General features: G+C 54.0%; 1 protein-coding gene across 1 annotated transcript in view; it reads left to right on the top strand.

The window, feature by feature from the left end:
* Nucleotides 1-259: 259 nt before the first annotated feature.
* NUP210 (nucleoporin 210) overlaps nt 260-21,668 on the top strand; it is a gene marked incomplete at its 5' end in the record, with an annotated part of 80,278 nt that continues 58,869 nt past the window's right edge. Inside the window, 12 exon segments of the mRNA XM_014590469.1 lie at nt 260-396; nt 2,793-2,924; nt 4,698-4,794; nt 7,326-7,476; nt 9,567-9,699; nt 10,238-10,396; nt 10,974-11,042; nt 13,011-13,117; nt 14,499-14,639; nt 16,168-16,305; nt 18,959-19,114; nt 20,864-21,062. Of these exon segments, the coding sequence (XP_014445955.1) occupies nt 260-396; nt 2,793-2,924; nt 4,698-4,794; nt 7,326-7,476; nt 9,567-9,699; nt 10,238-10,396; nt 10,974-11,042; nt 13,011-13,117; nt 14,499-14,639; nt 16,168-16,305; nt 18,959-19,114; nt 20,864-21,062 (1,619 nt within the window).

Genomic DNA, 21,668 nt, shown 5'->3' with positions numbered 1-21,668 from the left:
GGTGTTGGGGCTCTCGTTTCCCGTGCTCAGTGGGTAACTGTTTGCCGAAGCCTGTGCCCTCAGGTGGTCCAGGCCTTCCTGGAGGGGCCTCAGCTCAGTCCCATCTCTCCCGTGGTTCGGAGGTGGTGTGAGGCTTCCCACCTTTGTTCTGTGTGGGAGTCCAGGACAGAGACCCGAGTGGGAACCACTGCTCTGGCTGCTGGCCCAGCTATGCCTTGCAGGGCAGCTCCAGAGAGAACGTTTTGTCTTCTCCCTGCAGGTCATCGACCCGGCCGGAAGTGGCCAGCATAGAGCCGCTGGGCCCCGATGGCCACCAGTGCTCGCAGAAGGCAGTGGTGCAGGCCCGCCTGACTCAGCCCGCCCGCCTGACCAGCATCATCTTCGCCGAGGACATCAGTAAGGGATGCGAGCGTCTTTTGTCATTCCTGATGGGGACAAAAGATGGGGAAATACCTCACTGAGACCTCAGACCTCAGAGGTGGCTGGAACTCGTGACCAGCTCTCTTATCGGGTGGGAGGATGCCAGGTGTCCAGTGAGTGTCTGTCGCTTCTGCCAGCACTGTGCACCGTTTTCCTTCTCGTGGAGGCTGGCTTGAGTTTCTAAAATACTGTTACCCAGAGAGCTCTTGATGGATAGCAAATCAAAGTGAAGAAAGGAGTCCTAATCTAGGAAATTGTTTTGCCCTCTCTAATTAAATGTACCATATTATAGTTATAAAATGGTTAGAAAGAGTATGGTGGTGTTTTGTTGTTGTTATGGGTTTTTTTATTTTATTTTATTTTTATTTTTTATTATGCTTTCCCTTACATACCATGACAGGATGTTTTTTCTTTTTCTTTCTTTCTTTCTTTTTTTTTTTTTTGGAGACGTTTTCACTATAGGGCACGTGCGCTCGCCAGACAGAGAGAGACATAGAGACAGAAAGCGAGAAATCACCCCCCAGGGGGGATGGCCACGCTGCAATCCCTTCTCCTCCATTCTCCTCTTGGGATCTTGGGCACACACGCACACGTGCCCAGCGTGAGATTTAAGCCACCGGGTCCAGGACGCAAACCGTGGTCTACTACGTGGGAGTCCAGCGACATAGCCATTACAATAACTGCTGGTTCCCCCTGACAGGATGTTTTTCACTTTGCTATAGAACTATTCTTTATTTGCTCTTGAATTTTTTCCCCTCAGAGGGCACAGGTGCTCACCAGAGAGAGAGAGGGAGAGAGAAAGAAAGCGAGAAAGCACACCCCACGAGGGCGATCACGCCACAATCTCTCCTCCCCCACTTTCCCCTCCTTTCGAGACTTTCAGTGTACACACACTTGCTTGGTGCGTTCCCCAAAGCCACCAGGTCTCTGGGACGCAAATAGCAGAGTTTGTCCGTGTGGGATCTGGTCACCCCACCAGGTCACCAGCCAGCCCTAGGGTTATTGATGCCGAGTAGCAACTAACAGGAGGTCGTCCTGTATTCCTCCCTAATGTGGAGTGGTTCCGGATATTTATTTCAGTGCGAGGTATAGGAATACTTGTTTTTATAATGAGAACAATTTGAAGATCTCTTAGGGTATTTTCCCTTGGGAAAGATTCCAGTCTTAGTGAGGTCCTAGCGCATGAACACTTTTAAGGGTGCACAGTCCGTGGGACTGTACTGCTTTCTAATAAAATGACATGCAGAGTGTGCAAGGAAGGTCAGAGTCATTTTGTATCACCTGCTGCTCGTCTTACACTGAGAAATAGCCGGGTACTTATTAATGGAGCAAGTAAAGACAGGATCTGTGTCTGTGCCCACCCACCCTCCTGGGGTAGACTTGCTACTCCTCGGTAAGGACGCCAGCTGACCTCCGTGTAGGGGCGGGCATCCCTTGCCATTTCACCCCATCTTGTCATTTCACCCCATGGTTAGACCTGAACAAAACTACATTTTACTATAGGATTTTCTTTTTGTACATAGCTTTGTGCTGGTGCCCCTGTTAGAAAAACCCAAGATGGGAACCAGCAGTTAGCGTAATGGCTATGTCGCTGGACTCCCATGTAGTCAACCGCAGTTCTCGTCCCGGTGGCTTAAAATTCATGCCGGGGGGGAACCAGCAGTTAGCGTAATGGCTATGTCGCTGGACTCCCATGTAGTCGACTGCAGTTCTCGTCCCGGTGGCTTAAACTCATGCTGGGCACGTGTGCATGCGTGCCCAAGATCCCGAGAGGAGAATGGAGGAGAAGGGATTGCGGCGTGAGCATCCCCCCTGGGGGGTGATTTCTCGCTTTCTGTGTCTGTCTGTCTGACGAGCGCACGCGCCCTATAGCAAAAACCTCTCAAAAAAAAAAAAAGAAAAATCCAAGATGGACAATGAAAATACTTTTTTGGGGGGAGAGGTTTTTGTTATAGGGTGCGTGCGCTCGCCAGAGAGACAGAGAGACAGACAGAAAGCAAGAAATCACCACCCAGGGAAGATGCCACGCTGCAATCCCTTCTCCTCCATTCTCCTCTCGAAGTGTGAGTTTAAGACACTGGGTCCAGGACTCGAACCACAGTCGACTATATGGGAGTCCAACGACATAGCCATTACACTAACTGCTGGTCCCAACAATGAAGATACTTCTAAAGCCTCCCCTCTTGGAAGTTCAGTTCCCATTGAGGAGGGCGTGTGTGAGTTAGTGGCCACGTGGCTCCTGAGGTTCCATTTGGGTGTAGTGCTGTCTTGGCGGCTATAGTCTTTGCCACGACCGTAAGACTGCCTGGCCCGCGGGCCCTGGGGGTGGGCGTGTGCTGTCCCCGGTGCTCACCCTCTCCGTCTGTCCCCAGCCACAGGCCAGGTCCTGCGCTGTGATGCCATCGTAGACCTCATCCATGGCATTCAGATCGTCTCCACCACTCGTGAGCTCTACCTGGAAGATTCTCCCCTGGAGCTGAAGATCCAGGCGCTGGACTCCGAAGGTGTAGACACGCCCCTGCCCGTTGGTCCTCTGCAGCTCTGCTAGACCGTAACCCTTGCTGCTAGACTGTAGCCCTTGCAGCGCCCTGCCTGTGGGCCTTGGTCACAGGGCCATGGCCTCGCTCTGTTGCTCTGCCCTCCACTGAGTGCTGCTCCACTCGGGTGGCCAGTCGGTGCCAGGGAAGTCGTTCAAGGGGTAGAAACCACCTCTGACTTGGGCCCCCTGCTCTTGGCAGGCTCAGGTCCTGGCCATTCCTGTGCCCAGGCTGCCCCGCCGCAGGGCTTGTGTGCTCAGAGTGTAAGCATGCCCTGCCTGCTCAGAGAGATGGCCCCCGGAGAGCCCATTTTAGGGAGCCAGCTCTCTGGGCAGTGATGGAAAGCGGGGAGAGGTTGGTGGGTGACTCCTTTGGGGACAGCAGGGGAGTTTTCCCTGGCGGGGCACTCAGGGTGGTGTTGACTCCCCAGTGTAGACCTCAGAGGGTATGTGGACCAAGACGCTCAGGCTGCCGGCTCAGAGCACGGTGCTTCCCCTCACCCCACCAGAGTGGACTCCTTCTAGATGGCCTCTTCGGGTTTAGGCAGACTCGCAGCTGCAGCTTGACCTCCTGGTAAAGAGAGAGGGGAAGCTTTGGAGGTTACAGTTCTTACCGAAGGTCGTTGACCGCGTGGGTGGAAAGAAACCTCCATTCATGGAAGATGCTGTGGAAGTGTCCCAGCAGGGACAGCAGCATCCTGGAGCTTTCACAATGTGCCATCTCCTTTGGTTTTTGAGATCTCGGGGTGGGGAGCTGGTCCCAGGCAGGACGCTTTGCCCTTTTGCACTGGTGAAAGAGCTCTTCTCGGCCCCAGAGGCTCTACCTCGAGGGCTTGTCAGGCAGGGAAGGTACATGAAGAGCGTGGAATAGGTGTGGGACAGTAAGGGGTGGCGGGGAGTGAGGCAAACCAGAGCAGATGCACCCTTCCAGACGAGTGGAACCAGTCCTGGTCGTCAGAGGCAGTGAGGCCCATCTTTGGGTTTTTCAGGAGAACTTGGAATTAGTCACAGATAGCATTTGTTAATTTGAGACATCACAGAAGACTGAGTCAGCCAAGCAGGACTTCAGAGGTTGGGTTGGCTGACCTGGACCCCTAGCTCCTTCATCCTGAGACCCCGGAAGTCTCAGTCAGTGTTAGAAAAAAGAATAGTCACGTGAAACCCCACGGTCAGGAGTCCTGCCCCTTCTTGCATTTCCTCCCCTGCACTGGGACGGATGGGAGTTTACTCCCCACGGGTGGTGAGAAGTACCGAACGACTCAGGCCTCAGGGCGACCTCCTAAACTGACATGTGTGAGGGGGGGTGCTTACATGTGTGAGGGGGGTGCTTACATGTGTGAGGGGGAGTGTTTACATGTGTGGGGGGGTGCTTACATGTGTGAGGGGGAGTGCTTACATGTGTGAGGGGAAGGGCTTACATGTGTGAGGGGAAGGGCTTACATGTGTGAGGGGGAGTGCTTACATCTGTGAGGGGAAAGGTGTCTTTCACACAGGACAGGAAGGTACAGCAGGAAGAGCACACGCTTGCACCTGAGGCCCGAGTTCAAATCCTGCCTCAGCCGCTTGTGTTCACATGACTGTGAGCTTCATCCCTTTGAACCTCGGTGCCTCCTCCCTGAAATGGAGGCCGTAGGCTGGCGTTGAGCGTAGTTCCTGGCCGTCGTGGGTGCCCCCAGCTCCCTTTCCCTTAGCTCTGGGGACTGACTGCGATGCGTTCCTGCCTCCCCATCCTCTCTTCCAGGGAACACTTTCAGCACTCTGGCTGGACTGGGATTTGACTGGACGATCGTGAAGGACCCAGAAGCAGACGGGGTCTCAGATTCCCACAATGCACTGCGGTAAGAGGCGCCTTCGCCGGGCCTGAGCATCCCTGAAGGGAAGCAGGAAAGAAGATACCGGTGGGCTCCTCAGGGGCCTGCACGGATGCCCTCAGTCTCCCTGTGTGAGCTGCACGTACCACCATTCACTCCGCTTCTCAGATGCAGACTCTGAGACTGAAGTTACTTGTGACAGAGCTAGAACTTAAACTCACACCTGTGTGATCTGCACCACCCAGAGTGTGAGCTCCTTCCAGTCTGCTTTTTACGTTTAAGTTAGACAAATGAGAAGTCCTAGCTATACTTCAAGTGCTCTCAGCTGTGGCTGCTGCGTAGCTGCGAGTTGGGCAGGGCAGAAGCTGAGCGTTCCCATCGCTGTGTTCCGTGGCCAGTGCTGGCGCAGACCCAGGGCTGAGCTTTTATTCACTACTTGGCTGTGTCACTCACACTTTGTTCGACGATTTTTAAAGAGTATTATCTCTCTCGGGCCAGCTGCTTAGCCTCATGGTTAAGGGAGCCATCCTACATGGTGACTGTGCTGTTCAAATTCTGGCCATGGTGGCTTGAAAAAATAGGCCGGGCATATGTGCTCAAGGTCCTGACATGCTGGAGAGATGGAAGGGGGGATGATAGCTTGACCATACTGGGGGCGTTGCTCTCTTGCTCTCTTTCTCTCTTTCTCTCCTCGTTGTCTTTCTCTGGAGAGTGCATGTACCCTTTGCCAATTAAGAAAAAAAGAAGAAGAAAAAAAAAAGAATATCATCCCTTTTGGAGTAAGAAGACCTAATTTTTTAAAATTATGCATCAATGTTAAGCCTACAGAAAATTTGCTGGTGGAACCAGCAGTTAGCGTAATTGACTATGTTGCTGAGCTTCCGTGCAGTCGACCACAGTTTGAGTCCCGGACCCGGTAGCTTAAACTCATGCCGGGCGCGTGTGCGTGCATGCCCAAGATCCCAAGAGGAGAATGGAGGAGAAGGGATTGCGGCGTGGCCATCCGCCCTGGAGGGTGATTTCTCACTTTCTATCTCTCTGTCTCTCTTTCTGGCGAGCACACACGCCCTATAGCAAAAACCTCTCAAAAAAAAAAAAAAGAAAAAGAAAAGAAAATTTGCTGGTATAGGACGGAAAGTGATTTCCCAAAGCTGTTGGGAAGCCATTCACCCACCTGGTGTCCCACGACCCTCAATTATTTGAATGTGCATTTACTGGCTGAAGACATTATCCTGCATATCCGCAATACAGCCATCCAAATGAGGAGATGGACACTGATGCGTGGTCCTCAGCCCTCGTTCAAGTTTTACCAATTGTCCTAATTTTGTCCTTTTTAGAAAAAAAAAAAAAAAAAGAAAGAAAGAAAAAAACCCTCAGGTCAGAGTCACAAGCTGAGTGTAGTATCTCTCCACCGGGGCCAGTCTCATGGTGTTTCTTGGACCTTCGGCACCCAGACACTTACGAAGCTTACACTCCGCTGTTTTGCAGATGTCCCTCGTTTTGGATTTCTGTGATATTCCCTCATGACCAGCCTCAGAGCCTTGCATCGCTGGCAGGACTGTCATGGAAATGACATTTGGTATTCTCACCGCCTGTTAGCATGGTCAGATTATCCGATCACTGGTGATGCATGGGCACTGGAGTCACTTGGATGAGGGGCGTTTGCCAGGGCCCCCCACTATGAGTTGTTTACTTACTACCTTTGCAACTACTTGATACTCTGTGGGGATTCTGGCTTCGTAGTCACACGATTCAGCGTCCACCGCTGAGCTGTAGGGAGCATGGCGGCACCTCTGTCCTTAACTTTGCTGGTGCAGAACTCACGCCATCTCCAGGGCAGGCATCCTCACACACTGACACTTGTGCCCGGCGCTCACTGGGGGCTCAACTTCTACCCTCTAACCTCGTCTCTACCAGCACTGGGGTTTCTGGGCTTTTATGAAGCTGAGCGTGAGCTGCAGAGTCAGAGGCCTTGTGTCGTTCCTGACCTCTCCACTTCCTGCCTGTGGCCTTAGTCGAGGAGCATAGCCAGTGTGAGCCTCACGTTTCTCCTACGAAGCAGAGAAACAGAGGGGTTTGCCATGCCCATGTCTGAGGACCACTGAGATGCTGTCCCCATCACACACGGGCTGGGGGACAGGAATACAGCAGGCAGCTTCAGGAGACCGATGGGCACAGTTGACACTGTTGCGGCTGGGAATCTGGTCTGAGGTCAGCTGCTTTAACGTTCACAGGCCTAGTTTTTGCGTTTGAATTAGGCATCTTGACTGAGCTGGGGATTTGAAATTTCAGTGTTTATTAGCACTGGCCCATTTTGATAAGACGCAGACTCCCAGGCTTCTTGCAGTCAAAGGCTGGGCCGGCGGCCAAGAATTTGTGTCTTTCCCAAGGTTGGTGACTGTGTTGCAGGAAGCTGCAGACGCTTTTCTAAGCAGCACCGTCTAGGACCACTTATTTCACCTCTGGCACCGAGTAGGACGTCCTGACGGGGAATGTCATGTCAGATCCTGACGATCCTGTGCTCGGGGCTGACACACGCGCTTCCATGACGTTTCCAGAATCCTGACGTTCTCGGAGTCCACGTACATACCCCCCGCCTACATCTCGGAGATGGAGAAGGCGGCCAAGCAGGGCGACACCGTCCTGGTGTCCGGAATGAAGACCGGCAGCTCCAAGCTCAAGGCTCGCATCCAGGAGGCTGTGTACAAGGTAGGCCGATTTCCGGGCTTCCGCGTGGAGCCCGGCGGAGCACTCCTGCTCACACCCGCGGACACAGCGAGTAGCAGAAATTACTTCAGGGCGAGATTCCGTCATTTTGTTGCTTTGGTTTGGTTTGTTCCGGCCACGGCTTTGGGAGAGGTGGTTGAGGCACCCCCAGAGTATGCCATCTCTGGAGTCACGGGGCCGTTCTCAGTTTCAAGCGACATCTAAGAACGTATGGACTCTCAGTAACTTCAGCAGATACCTCCCCCCTGCCGTCCCGGTGCAGGGGCACGCCCAAACGTCTGGGAGGCTGACAAACCGGGGCTCCCGGGTGGCCGCCGTGCTTTCACTCCTGTACCGACTGGCTGCTCAGCGATTTCACTGTGGAGGGCTAGGGTGCACAGGGTGGCCTCCACCCCAGCTTCTCCAGCCCAACGCCCGTCATCCCTGCCTCCCCAGGACCCACTTCCCCGTCCACCTGTCTTCAGAGCGGTGGAGAAGAAAGGGGAGCTTTACCCAGCCCCTCCCCACCCCCTTTTTCCTGCTACCCAGTTTGAGCTACAGCCTAGTTCACAGAGCGCAGGCAGGAAGGTCTCGATACTTGAGGCGTTTAATTCTGTAACGTGAGGGACAAAGATAAATGCTCAGATGATTCACACTCCTTAGGGGTTTAGCTGATAGCTTGGGAGTCCTGGAGGGTTTTGGAAACATCCGAGGACATACCAGTTTGCTTCTGCAGGGTTCTTACAGGTAGTATTTGGGGACATCTAGTCCCCATGTAGTGCCCAGGGCAAGGATGGGGACTGGCCTCACTGCTGAGCTGGAAGGGCACGTTCCTTGTCCTGCCTGCCGTGCTTGGAAAGAGCCTACCATGCCAGTGGTAGAGCCTGCATTTTAAAAATTTTCCTTTGACCTGTCAAAGATAGGGTTTTACTGACGTGCGTGAGGAGCCCTGTAAGACGTTACAGCAGGTCCGCAGAAAATCCGGAAGGCATGCCTAGGCCGTCAGGGAGGCTGCTGTTTACAGAGAGCACAACTGGCCAATATCCCAGGATGATAATCAGTTGCCACTCCTCCGAAGAAAACACATTCACATTTGTGTGGAGAAGAGCCATTCGCTTTGCCATCAGATCATTGCCACGTTCGGGCTCACAGTAGGCCACGCACAGTGGAAGGGACGGGCCCGTAGAGTTCCGTTACCCAGCGGTGCACAGACGGGACACCTCATTGTCTCTCTCATCACTGAGTTTCTCACAAGTTTTCCCGAGGAGGGAGGAGGTCACGGGTAGGGATGAGGGGCAGGTAGGGGACTGGGCCAAGGACTAGGGCTGAGCGCTCCCCAGAGACACATACTTCTCCCCCTTTGAGGTTGGTGGGTCTTCCCAGCCTCCCTGAACATTGGGGGTCTTGAGGGGAAAGACTGTGAGCTCCTGGTGGTCGTAGCATCCACAGAGATCCCTCCTGGCTTCTCTCTTTTCTTTCTGCCTGATTGTCATTATCTTAAATTGAGCTGTGACGTAAATGTGCAGTGAGGTGTGCAGTGAGGTGCTCAGTGTGTGCTCTTTCTCTCTTTCTTTCTTTCTTTCTTTTTTTTTTTGAAGACGTTTTTGCTATAGGGCGCGTGTGCTCGCCAGACAGACAGAGAGAGACATAGAGACAGAAAGCGAGAAATCACCCCCCTGGGGGGATGGTCACGCCGCAATCCCTTCTTCTCCATTCTCCTCTCGGGATCTTGGGCACGCACGCACACGCACCTGGCATGAGTTTAAGCCACCAGGTCTGGAACTCGAACCATGGTCGACTACATGGGAGTCCAGCAACATAACCATTACGCTAACTGCTGGTCCCTCAGTGTGTGCTTTTAATCATTTCAGAATGCATCTCTTTCACTCGTACAGTTCTCTTGCGATTTCTGGGTCTGATTGTGTGGGATTGTGAGTAATGTCTTGTTTCTTCCTCCTGAACTTCCCTCTTCCTCTATAAACAAACAGATAAGTTAAATTTTAAAAATTATAACAGAAACCTTTCTCTTGTCTTCCTCTCCCACTTCCTCCATGACCAACGCCTTGTCATTCCTGTCCGTTCTTCCTGCCAAGAACGTCCGCCCTGCCGAAGTCAGACTGCTGATACTGGAGAACATCCTTCTAAGCCCTGCACATGACATCTTCCTGTTGGTGGGGACCGCCATCCGCTACAAGGTGCAGAAGATCAGGCAGGGGAAGATTTCAGGTGCGTCAGTGAGTCGGTCACCACGGTCATCCTCGCAGGCTACATGGACTGAGGGCCAGGAGGACTCTGACCATGAGAAAGTACATCTTAAGTGTTGGCTAAGGTCAGAAGGTCATGAAAAGATTTACAACCATAAACCAAGCAGCTGTAGAACCTGAAGGCAGGTATTTTTTATTTTTTTTGGACAGGTTTTCACTATAGGGCGCGTGCGCTCACTAGAAAGACAGAGGGAGACAGAGAGACAGAAAGCGAGAAATCACCCCTAAAGGGATGGCCATGCCGCAGTCCTTTCTCCTCTATTCTCCTCTCGGGATCTTGGGCACGCACGCACATGTGCCTGGTGTGAGTTTTAAGCCAACAGGTCTGGGACTCGAACCGTGGTCCACTACATGGGAGTCCAGCGACATTGCCATTACACTAACTGCTAGGCCCCTGAAGGCAGGTTCTTGAGCCTCAGGGCAGGGTGGACATATTAGCTTCTAACATTGCATTTGTCTGTGTTCTCCCTCTTGGTCCTGTTTTGTCCCTGGGTCTCCAGAACTCTCCATGCCTTCCGACCTATATGAGCTGCAGCTTCAGAACAGCGTCCCGGGCCCCACAGGAGATCCGGCCCAGCCGGTGGCTGTCTTGGCCCAGGACACGTCAACGGTCACAGCAGTGCAGCTGGGGCAGAGCCACCTTGTCCTCGGCCACAGGAGTATCCTCTTTTGGGGCCAGTGTGTGTGTATGTGTGTGTGTGTGTGTGTGTGTATATGTGTGTCTGCATAGGTGTTACAAGTCTGCTTTTTTGAAGTCGAGTTATTAATCTTCAAGAAAATGACTTATGCCAGGCAAAGCTAAAAATAGCCCTGTCTTCCGTCAGCGCTGTGAAAATCAGAACTGAAATAGCAGCACCGCTGAGTGGCGTTGCCCACCTCTGTGGGTGACTCACCGGGGAGGGTCAAAGGGATGGGAGGTGGTGACAGGAATGAATATCAGCCCTTGCCTCTGGGAATGTCCCAGGTGCCTGCAACCTCAACTGAGGGGGCCTGGTGGAGGCGGGTGATGTCCCAAATTTGCCGGTGTGCTGTGTGGTCTCGCACAGTCCCCCTTAGCTAAAAGAAAGTGCAGTGCAGCCTTCACCTCTGAAAAGCCCCTTGGTCTAAGGGGGCTCATTCTCATCCCTCCCCCTCTCTGTGCCATGTCCTGATGGTAACCGGGCCACCCGAGCCAGGCCGAAGCCCGCCGGCTGGCCGACTTGCTGAGCTGTGTTCTGTCCTTAATGAGGAACTCAGGCATCCGCATGCAGGGTGCCTCGAGGCTACCCAACAGCACCATCTACGTCGTCGAACCCGGGTACCTGGGTGAGTGGGGCCTCCTGGATGCTGCTTGCTTGTGATTAGATGCGATGTAAAAAAAAAAAAAAGAAGAAGAAAGAAGAGCCAGAGCTCCACAGGAAGTGTTTCCTGGAGCTGTCACCTGCCAGGCTCGGGCCATCAGCACTGGGCCCCACCGTGCCTGGGCTGTTCATGAGCAGCTTCTATATTCAGTGTGGAAGTGAGCAGAGTGGAGCCCAGTCAGGGAGAGAGATGAGGCAGGGCAGGCGTGGAGGCTTAGCCTCCTCCTGTGTTTTCTTTTAGGTTTTTTTTCTTTCTCTTATTCTTTTTTTGTCCAAGGGTACATGCACATGCCAGGGAGAGAGGGAGAAAGAGAGAGAAAGCCCCCCACACAGACACACACTGGGTTGTGGCATGCTGCAATCCCCCTTCCTCCAATTCTCCATCTCTGAAGGAAGTCAGGGTTTCGGACATGCACGCCCACGTGCCCAGCATGTTTTCCAAGCTCCAGGCTGGGATTTGAACCATGGTCGGTCATGTGGGACGTGGCCCCCAGTGCGTGGTGTTTAACTGTAGTGCTATGGGCCAGCTCTCCTGGTTTTCGTTCCAGGGCTTTGCCCGGACTAACCTTTACGGCTCTTTGGAGGGTAGGGCCAGTGATCAGCTCACTTACAGAGGGGCCCTAAGGTGATGCGACAGCTGGCAGGGAGGTAGGAGAGGAGTCCGAGATGCTCTGTAAGGCAGGCATTTTCCCAGAGGTACCTCCTTGGCAAGAAGGGCGTCTTGGCAGAGGGCATAGCTAGGGCAATGGTAGGGAGCTAGGACAGCAGACGGCATTGCAGAGCACTCCAGGCAGCTGTGTGGCATTATCCTGTGTGCCCAGGCAGCAGAGACACCTGGGAGGGCAGGGCTGGTCCCTGTGGGGAGGGTGCTCAGTGCCAGTGTCAGAGTCTGTGCCTGCTGTGGCTCCAGAGCGTGGGCCTGCCGTGGGTGGGTGGCTCCAGAGCGCAGGCCTGCCGTGGGTGGGTGGCTCCAGAGTGTGGGCCTGCCGTGGGTGGGTGGCTCCAGAGCGCAGGCCTGCCGTGGGTGGGTGGCTCCAGAGTGTGGGCCTGCCGTGGGTGGGTGGCTCCAGAGCGTGGGCCTGCCGTGAGTGGGTGGCTCCAGAGCATAGGCCTAGTGGAGATTCCGGCCATGGACCTGTTTTGGATTTAGACCTGCTGTGGCCAAGCATAGACCTGCAGTGGTTCAGAGCGGAGATCTCTGTGGCCTCAGCCCAGAGCTCCTACGACTTCAGATCCTGACCTGCTGCACATTGAGAGTGGAGTGCTGCGGTGACCTCGGGTCTAGACATGCTGCGTTTTCAGAACACAGACTTCCTGTGGAGGCAGTGTAGGTCTCCTGTGGGTCCAGAGTCTAGTGTTGCTCTGCCTTCAGACTGTGGGCCTACTGCCGACTAGAGTGGACGAGCCACTGAACAGGGAGAGGTGGTGAAGGGCTGGACGCAGGGAATTGGCGAGATCAGCCAAACCCTGAAGTCTCAGAGTGAAGCAGGCATCCAGTCTCGCCCTCCTTAGGAGGTGACTCTTAGGAGGCATCCAGGTGAGAAGGCATGAGGCTTCCAGGTGGGTGGTTTAGGGGCCCTCCAGGTGAGCTGTGGGATTTTCAGGTAAACAGTGAAGGCCTCCTGGGTGGATACCTACAGCCCTTCAGGTGAGCAGGCGCCTGGTCTCCAGCTGGGCTGTTGTGGGGCCTGCAGTTTGGCAGTTGTTACTATCGGGGGAAGCTGAGTGACCCTCCAGCTGCACTGTTGTGTGGCCCTCGTGATGGTTGTGGGGTTTTCAGTTGGGTGCTGGAGGGGTGTTGTAGGTGGGCAGTTATGGAGCGTTCATTTGGGTAGTCGAGGGGCCCTGTGCTGAGGGTGCTGGCCCCCTCTCTTTCTCAGCCCCGCTGCACTTGTGGCCTGAGTGGTCAGGCTCCCCATTTTCCTGTTTATAGGGTTCACAGTCCACCCTGGGGACAGGTGGGTGCTTGAGACTGGCCGCCTGTATGAGATCACCATCGAAGTGTTTGACACGTCCAGCAACAAGGTCTACCTGTCCGACGTGAGTGTCAGTTCAAGTCCCGGTCGGTGTTGAGGAGGGTTTGACTCCTGGGGCCTGGGGCCTGAGTTGAGGCTTCAGAGCATAGACCTGTGTGGATTCAGAGTGTGGAGCTGGCGGGGATTCTGGCCTTGGACCCGCTCCAGATGAAAAGGTAACCTGCTGTGGTTCAGAGCGTAGATCTCATCTTCCTACCCAAAGCAACAATGTCCCCGAGCAAGCAGGCCAAGGAGGGGTCCTCTTCTTTCCTGCCGGGCCCCTGGGTCTGTGGGAGATACAGCTGTGTCTCTCAACCCTCTACAGGCCTGAGAGTCTGTGCCCCGGCCCCACCACAGACCTCCCTGCAGGGTTGGAGGGGCAGGATGCCACAAGCGGCAGGGCAGTGAGGGGAGGTGACCTCAGCTGTCATCTTTCTCGTTGTGCCTGGAAACGGCAGAAGTGGGGACCCATCTCTCCCTGTTCTGCAGAGGATCAGAACTCCCTTCCTGGCCATGTTGCTGAGCCCAGAAGTACCTGGGACCCTATCCTGAAGCCCTTGCATGACGGGGGCCAACCCGGATTAGCATTCTGGGTCTGGAAAGGCGTGTCAGACAAATAGGTAGAGGGGTAGAAAACCCTTGGTGAGAAACTCCCAGGGTCGTCACTGAGAATACCCAGGCCCTTCCTGGTGACGTTTGAGATTTAGGAGACAAGATCCCCCTTTGGCTTCTTTGCAGAAGTCATGGCTTTGCTCAGCTTGAAAGAAAACTGGGATGATTGCCGTATTTTGAAGTTGGCCATAAGGGATTAAATGCCCTCTTATGGGACCAGCAGTTAGCGTAATGGCTATGTCGCTGGACTCGCATGTGGTCAACCACGGTTCAAGTCGCGGACCTGGCAGCTTAAACTCACACCAGGCGCGTGTGCATGCATGCCCAAGATCCCGAGAGGAGAATGGAGGAGAAGGGATTGCGGCATGGCCATCCCCCCAGAGGGTGATTTCTCACTTTCTATCTCTGTCTCTCTTTCTGGAGAGTGCACGCACCCTATAGCAAAAACCTCTCCAAAAAAAAGAAAAAAAAGGCCCTCTTATTGTATTTGTAGTTCTTTGTTGAGACCCCTGGGACTCGGGAAACTGACAGCAGGCTTTCTGCTGCCCTAAGCACCACACAGGAGTTGAGACAGACGCACTGGTTCATCGGACCATGCAGGAAGACCACCGTGGAGTGGGCAGAGATTTGTCCCAAGGCCTCGTGCGGCCTGGCAGCCTGCTGTTAGGGCTCTGAGCCCTGGAGGGCCCTCAGGCTGTCCCGACTGCTGTCTGAGGGCCCTAGAGTTCAACTTGCCTGAATTCTGACTCCCAAGCCACCCGCACACCTCTCATCCACCTCATCTTACCTTCTAGAGCGTCCGCATCGACACTGTCCTTCCTCCTGAGTTCTTCGAGGTGCTCTCCTCATCCCAGAACGGCTCGTACCATCTCGTCAAGGCCATAAAGAGGGGCCAGACGGTCATCGATGCAGCCCTCACCTCGGTGGTGGACCAGGCAAGTTGTGACCTCCCGGTCTGCACCCTGGGCCTGCATGCATGCCCAAGATCCCGAGAGGAGAATGGAGGAGAAGGGATTGCGGCATGGCCATCCCCCCAGAGGGTGATTTCTCACTTTCTATCTCTGTCTCTCTTTCTGGAGAGTGCACGCACCCTATAGCAAAAACCTCTCCAAAAAAAAGAAAAAAAAGGCCCTCTTATTGTATTTGTAGTTCTTTGTTGAGACCCCTGGGACTCGGGAAACTGACAGCAGGCTTTCTGCTGCCCTAAGCACCACACAGGAGTTGAGACAGACGCACTGGTTCATCGGACCATGCAGGAAGACCACCGTGGAGTGGGCAGAGATTTGTCCCAAGGCCTCGTGCGGCCTGGCAGCCTGCTGTTAGGGCTCTGAGCCCTGGAGGGCCCTCAGGCTGTCCCGACTGCTGTCTGAGGGCCCTAGAGTTCAACTTGCCTGAATTCTGACTCCCAAGCCACCCGCACACCTCTCATCCACCTCATCTTACCTTCTAGAGCGTCCGCATCGACACTGTCCTTCCTCCTGAGTTCTTCGAGGTGCTCTCCTCATCCCAGAACGGCTCGTACCATCTCGTCAAGGCCATAAAGAGGGGCCAGACGGTCATCGATGCAGCCCTCACCTCGGTGGTGGACCAGGCAAGTTGTGACCTCCCGGTCTGCACCCTGGGCCTTCAGCCTACACAGCTTGTCTTTGTGGACAGAAATGCCATTCAAGGGGAGGCCTGAGCCCTGGGTGTCGGGTGTTCCAAGCTTAGCCTGGGTCAGGGCGCTGCTGTCCTGGGTGCCTGGCAGGCCCTTCCCTCTGGGCTCAGGCCTCAGCGGCAGAGGAGCTGCCTAAAAGCGGGAGACTTGGGGCTCTTCCTGCTCCTGCATTTGACCAAGGCTGCCCTAGGCCTCGCCTTCTCCCTGCATTTATGGCTTCTTTGACTGGGGGCAGAAGCCCTCACCAGGGAGAGGCTCTGGGGCAGGCTGCAGCTGTGCCTAACAGGGGCCACGAGCATTGCTTCGGCTGCTGCGGCTGCTTTCTCTCCCCCTGGATTTAGAAGGCTGATCAGGTCAGCCAGGAGCAGTGTGTTAGCGATCGGGAAATGGTCATAGGGTTCTCTTTTCTGCCTTGCACACAACTCTCCCAGCCTTGTTCGGGAGCAGGATGGAGCGGAAGGCAATGCTTTGTGCACCAGATAGCAATTCCAGTTGGTCTGCTGCCACCTTAGCTCCAGGGGCTGAGGGTCGGGTCGGGGTGTGTTCACATGGCAGACCTCCTTTCCTTATCTCTAAGCTGGGGATAACTAGTCCGTCCGCTGGGGTGCCCTGAGGGTTCAGCCGAGTGGCTCTCACAGCATGGGAAGCCATCCCTGGACGGAGAAGGCTGCAGGGGGCCGGGGCTTCCTCTCTGCTCTCCCACGAGCAGCAGCTCCACCCTCAGGGAAGTGTGGGGATCTGGGTGACTGGGAAACTGCCAGCAACCTGGTTGTCACGGTGACACGTTGCCACCTCCCCCCTGACAGGACGGAGGGGTCCACACCCTGCGAGCGCCTGTGTGGAATCAGCAGGAGGTTGACATTCACGTGCCCATCACCCTCCATCCCAGCATCTTGACGTTCCCATGGCAACCAAAGAGGGGTTCCTATCAGTACACAATCAAGGTATGTGAGACCCAGCTTCTGGGGCTTTTTTTTTTTTTTTTTCAGTTTCCACGAGGTTGTGGCTTTTTGTCCATTCTTATTTTAAAGTGTATTTATGTATTTGTTTTAGGAAAGAGAGGCAGGTAGGTACCCTTGACGGGGTCCCACACACGTAATTCTCCCCTTAGTCTCCCGGCCGGCCAGGGTCCCAGGTGAGTATGGCCTGGACTCGGCCGCTGTGTTTTGGTTGCCTTAGGATCTAAACCCAGGCCTCCGTGTGGCTCCAGCACGACCCAGCTGTGTGCTGCGTCCTGCATTCCCAGGCTAGGCCCATTCTGTTACTCTTAATATTCATTTGAAACCAGTCGTTGTGATTTCTGTGTTCCTTACGTTTTCCCTCATAGCAGTTTGATAATCAGAAAGCACCCTTAACAACTAAAACTACAGAGAAAAAAAGTACAGTAAAGAAACCTTAGAGTATGGATTTCAGTTCCAATTAACATTTATATATATTTCGGTATTTTTGGGGGGGAGACGTTTTTGCTATAGGGCGCGTGCGCTTTCCAGAAAAACAGAGAGAGACAGAGAGACAGAAAGTGAGAAATCACTTCCCTGCCTAGGGCAGGTGCCCAAGATGAGTTTCAAAACAATGGATCATTGACTTGAACTGTGGTCGAGGATGTGGGAGTCTAGCAATGTAACCACTACACCATCTGCTTGCCTTCCTTTTCTTTGACTATTTATTTTGGTATGTATTATTGTTTTTGTTTAATAACTTGGGGGAAATGGATAGTTTTTTTCCGTTCTTACTCAATATATTATCTTTTCCACACAGGCAAACAGTTTGGGGACTTGTTTATGACAAGTATGTCCCATTAAATTGTACATTCATATTGAAGGAATCAGTCTTGCTAGTGAGTCTTTGAACTTAAAGAACTCCAATGTAAGACAGACTTGGCCAGCTTTCTCCTTATCACCTGGCCCCATATTCTACTACTCTAGCAAGGGTAATGAGGCCTCAGGTACAATATATCAACATCAGCTAAGACTGTGTCCAACAATCCTCTAAATATTTATGTATTACCATTTAAGCCACTGGGTCCGGGACTTGAACTGCGGTCGACTACATGGGAGTCCAGCGACATAGCCATTACGCTAACTGCTGGCCCCAACATTTATATTTCTAAACATTGGTCTTTGAAAGCAATAAAAATATACTTAGAGAAGAACTTCAATTCAAAGAAAAAATACCCTCAACTCTGAGCAGACTGGTGCTACTGCTGGGACCCTCATGGGCCTCGTGGCGTTACCTGGCGGGCTCTGATGTGGGACAGGGCCTGAGCTCTCAGGGTTGGTCAGCCCTGCTGTCCCCTGGAGTAACAGTAGGTGGCCTGCCTGTGCACTGGCATCTGCTCCCTGTTCACCCAGGTATAACCTTCCTGACCTCTCCAGTTCTGGGGTTGGGACTCTGATCTGGAAAGAAGAGGGGTGGCAGGGAGTGTGTGTCTGGTCCTGGCAGGCCCTGTATGTGCGGTTCTTCCACTCCAGCCTGGCCTCTGAGAAGTACTGCTATTTTGGGAGCCACCATCACAGGTGTGTGTGTTTGTGTTTGTCAGTTTTCTTTTCTTTTCTTTTCTTTTTTTTTTTTTGAGAGGTTTTTCACTATAGGGCGCGTGCGCTCGCCAGACCGACAGAGAGAGGCAGAGAGACAGAAAGCGAGAAATCACCCCCCAGGGGGATGGCCACGCCACAATCCCTTCTCCTCCATTCTCCTCTCAGGATCTTGGGCACGCACACACACGCGCCCGGTGTGGGTTTTAAGCCACCGGGTCTGGGACGTGAACCGCGGTCAACTACGTGGGAGTCCAGCAACATAGGCATTACGCTAACTGCTGGTTCCCTGTGTTTGTCAGTTTTATGGCCCCTAGAAAATGAGGACAGAATGGAGGCACAGTAGAGAGTAGGGCAGAGGGGGCCTCTAGATCGACCTTGGCAGGTGCCACATTGAATGCAATGGGGGCATTGACCTTGTGTGAGTGTGTAAGTGAACGTAGGTGTGAGTGTGTGAATAAGATTGTGTGTGAGAAAGCGCAAATCGGTCTGTGTGTGTGCGAGAATGCACGGTTGTGTGTACGTGTGCGTCGGTGTGTGAGGGGGCGTGGATGTGAGTGAATAGGCGCGAGTGACAAAATGAATGGGGGATTGTGTGAATGGCTAGTGTCAGTGCGTGAGCACGTGGGAATATGAGTGGGGGTCAGTGTGTGTGAGACTGTGAGTGTGAACATGTGTGTGACCAGGTGAATGTTGGTGTGTGAGTGGGAATATCTGTGAAAAGATGAGTGTGTTCATGTGAGCATTTGTACGTACTTGAAGGGGCGTGCGTGTGAGCACGTGTCGGCGGGTGAGAATGTGAGTGGGTCACGGTGTGACACGAGGGGTCAGTGTGTGTGAGCATGTGGGGGAATGTGATGCGTGAGGAGGGACGCGTGGGCGTGATTGTGTGGGTCGGTGGCTGTCGGTCTGAGTGTGGGTGTAAGCACATGTTGGTGGGCGTGGCAGTGAGTGGCCGAGGGTGCGAGGTGAGGGTAAACGAGTGACCGTGTCATCTCCTGGCCCCCGGCTTCCCGTGCAGGAGTAGGGGGAGCGGCTGACCCAGCGTGGCTTTTCTCTGCAGGCCCACGGGGGCAGTGGGAACTTCAGCTGGTCCTCCTCAAACTCTGCGGTTGCCACAGTCACCGTCAAGGGCGTGATGACCACAGGCAGTGACACCGGACTCAGTGTCATCCGAGCACACGACGTCCAGAACGCTCTGCATTTTGGAGAGATGAAGGTGAGACTTCAGGGGCCAGGACAGCTCAGGGGGAGGCAGGGTGGTCTCCAGTCACCCCCATTAAATAGCACTTGGGCTTTTCAGAAACACCCTTTAGCCCTGCGTCCCGGACGTGGTGTCTGCAGCTGGAGAGAGGGGAGCAGGAGAATGGTTGTGCCCCAGTACTGCCCTGGAGCTAACGGCCACTCCAGGAAGCAGACACGCCATCCCACACCAGTCAGTGGTGGGACCAGCAGGGCCATGTCCACAGAGCTGGGGTTTCTGGTGGGGTGTGGCGAGACCAGAGAACACGAAAGATAGATATAAGATCATCAAAGAGGCATTCTAGAAATTTCCCCAGATCTGAAAGATACGAATCTCACATTGGAAGTATCCCTGTGTGTGTGAACGGGAGCCCACTGGCTGCAAGGGACCAGGCCTGGCTCTCCCTTCATTCTTGTTCAGGTACTCGGTCCCTGTGCCCACGTTTTGACCCAGTGGAGTGGGACCTTTTCATTTAGCGATGGTGGCAGGTGCGGCTGGTCGCCTGCAGCTGCGCCCCTGCCAGCCCCACCTGGAGCCCTAACCCCAAGCCGTCCCTGACCTCTGCTCTCTCCTCACCCCCTTATTATCTCCTTTCAGGCAGAAATCGAAGCCCAGCAGTGTCCAGTTACGGCTTTCTCAGGTTATGTGGGACATGGATGGGCTGGTTATTCCGGTCTTTTATTGAGCTCTGCAGACTCATCTGCCTAGAGATAGATCCAATTCTGTTTTTTTTTTTTTTAATCCTCATACATCCTGTGTTTTCGTCAGAGAGACAGAGGGAGGAGAAAGCACCCCCAACAGGGTGTAATCATGGCGCAATCCTTTCTTTCTGTTTTTTTAGGCAAACAAAAAGGTTTATTCATGACTGGGCTTGAGGACAGTTAAGGAGCAAGGTTCCAAAATAGGCTAGGGCTTGTCTCTTCTTTTTTGTGTCCAGGTGAGAACCTGGCGTCTGGGTCAGACTATTCACTTCAGACCCACCCCCTGGAGCTGGGGCAGTCACTGCCCTTCCTAGTACAGGGTCTTCACCGGGTCTGCAGGGTTGGTACTGGGGCCCTTTAACAAGGAGGCAGGAATCAATTAATTAGCAGTGTCCTTCGAGGGAGCTTGAGGTAGGTTTTACGAGAGCGGTTGCCGTTGCTGCTGCTCTTGCTTTTGCAGCCCGTCCCCTGGTCAGTACACCCAGGTCAGATCCCAGACCGACCGATTCCTCCACCAGTCCTCGCCCTGTTCTAAGCTGCCGTCATCTCTCTCTGGGATTTTCTAGCAGCTTCTTCCTGGTTGCCCAGCTGCTGATTCTGCGTGGAGGTCAGAGTGATGGGAACCTCCGAGGTCTCCCCAGCTCTGGAGCAGTGAGAACTGGTGTTCTTACACTGGCACAGGCCCTGCCTGGCCTGGCCCGCCGCCTCTCAGACCCTGTCTCCACTCCCCGTTCACCGGCCTTCTTTATATCCCTCCAGCGGGCGGAGCTGGCCTGTGCCCAGGGACCTTTGCAAAGACCGTCCCTCCTGTATTTGCCGTGTTTCAGGCCTAAGCGCCTAGGTTTCCTCCTAGAGGCCTTCCTTCCCTGTATCAGCCCGTCCCAGCACCCCCATCCTGTCACCTCGCTCCCTCTAATGACTGGTGTGTCCTCAGCACCGGCACTCACAGCTCTTGGTGTGCCAGGCAGTGGGCCCTGCCTCTCCCGAGGGAGCTGACGTTCCCAGGCCGTCCCCTGTCTTCCAGGTCTATGTGATCGAGCCCAGCAGCATGGAGTTTGTCCCGTGCCAGGTGGAAGCTCGAGTGGACCAGAGCCTGGAGCTGCCCCTGAGGATCAGTGGCCTCATGCCTGGAGGGACTGGCGAGGTGGTCACCCTGAGTGACTGCTCCCACTTTGACTTGGCTGTGGATATGGAGAGCCAGGGTGTCTTCCAGCCTCTCCCAGGTAAACCAGATCGGCTGAGTGGGTGTCACATGGGCCAGCCCGGTGCCTGCGCAGAAGGCTCGTGGGCCACAGTCCACGTGGGCCGGCCAGATGCCCGTGTGGAGGGCTCGGGGTCCATGGTCCACGTGGGCCAGCCCGGTGCCTATACAGAGCAGTAGTCCTTGTCTGCTATCAGCTCCAGCGCTGTCTGAAGTTAGCCTACTGTGTGACCCACTTCTCTGAGCCTCAGTTTTCACATCTCTGCAATGAGCATCATCTAAATAGAGTTGCGTGTCAAAGTGCCAATTTCATTGCTGTATCCTACATACGCACGCAGACATCCCAGCTGAGTAATATGTAGAAATGTGGGGAAAAGATGTACAACATGCAAGGAACGAGAAATCTCACTAATAAATACCGAGTGAGGGAGCCAGACACCAGAGTGTAAGCCCTGTACGGAACTACAGAAACGCAGACATAAGCTGTGTTCGTAGATGTCCGGGTAATGAGTTTCCTTAGCGAAGGGCCTGGAGATCAGAGGGGTGTCTACAGGATGTGCTGGGAACATTGTTTCTTTTTTTTTTTTTTTTTTTTTTTTTGTGAGGGGTTTTTGCTAAAAGCATGGGC

This window comes from Tupaia chinensis, unplaced genomic scaffold, assembly GCF_000334495.1.
Source record: "Tupaia chinensis unplaced genomic scaffold, TupChi_1.0 Scaffold000451_2, whole genome shotgun sequence".
Lineage (NCBI taxonomy): Eukaryota > Metazoa > Chordata > Mammalia > Scandentia > Tupaiidae > Tupaia > Tupaia belangeri.
Note: the sequence above shows the minus strand (reverse complement) of the source record. Positions and strands in the feature narration are given on the sequence as shown.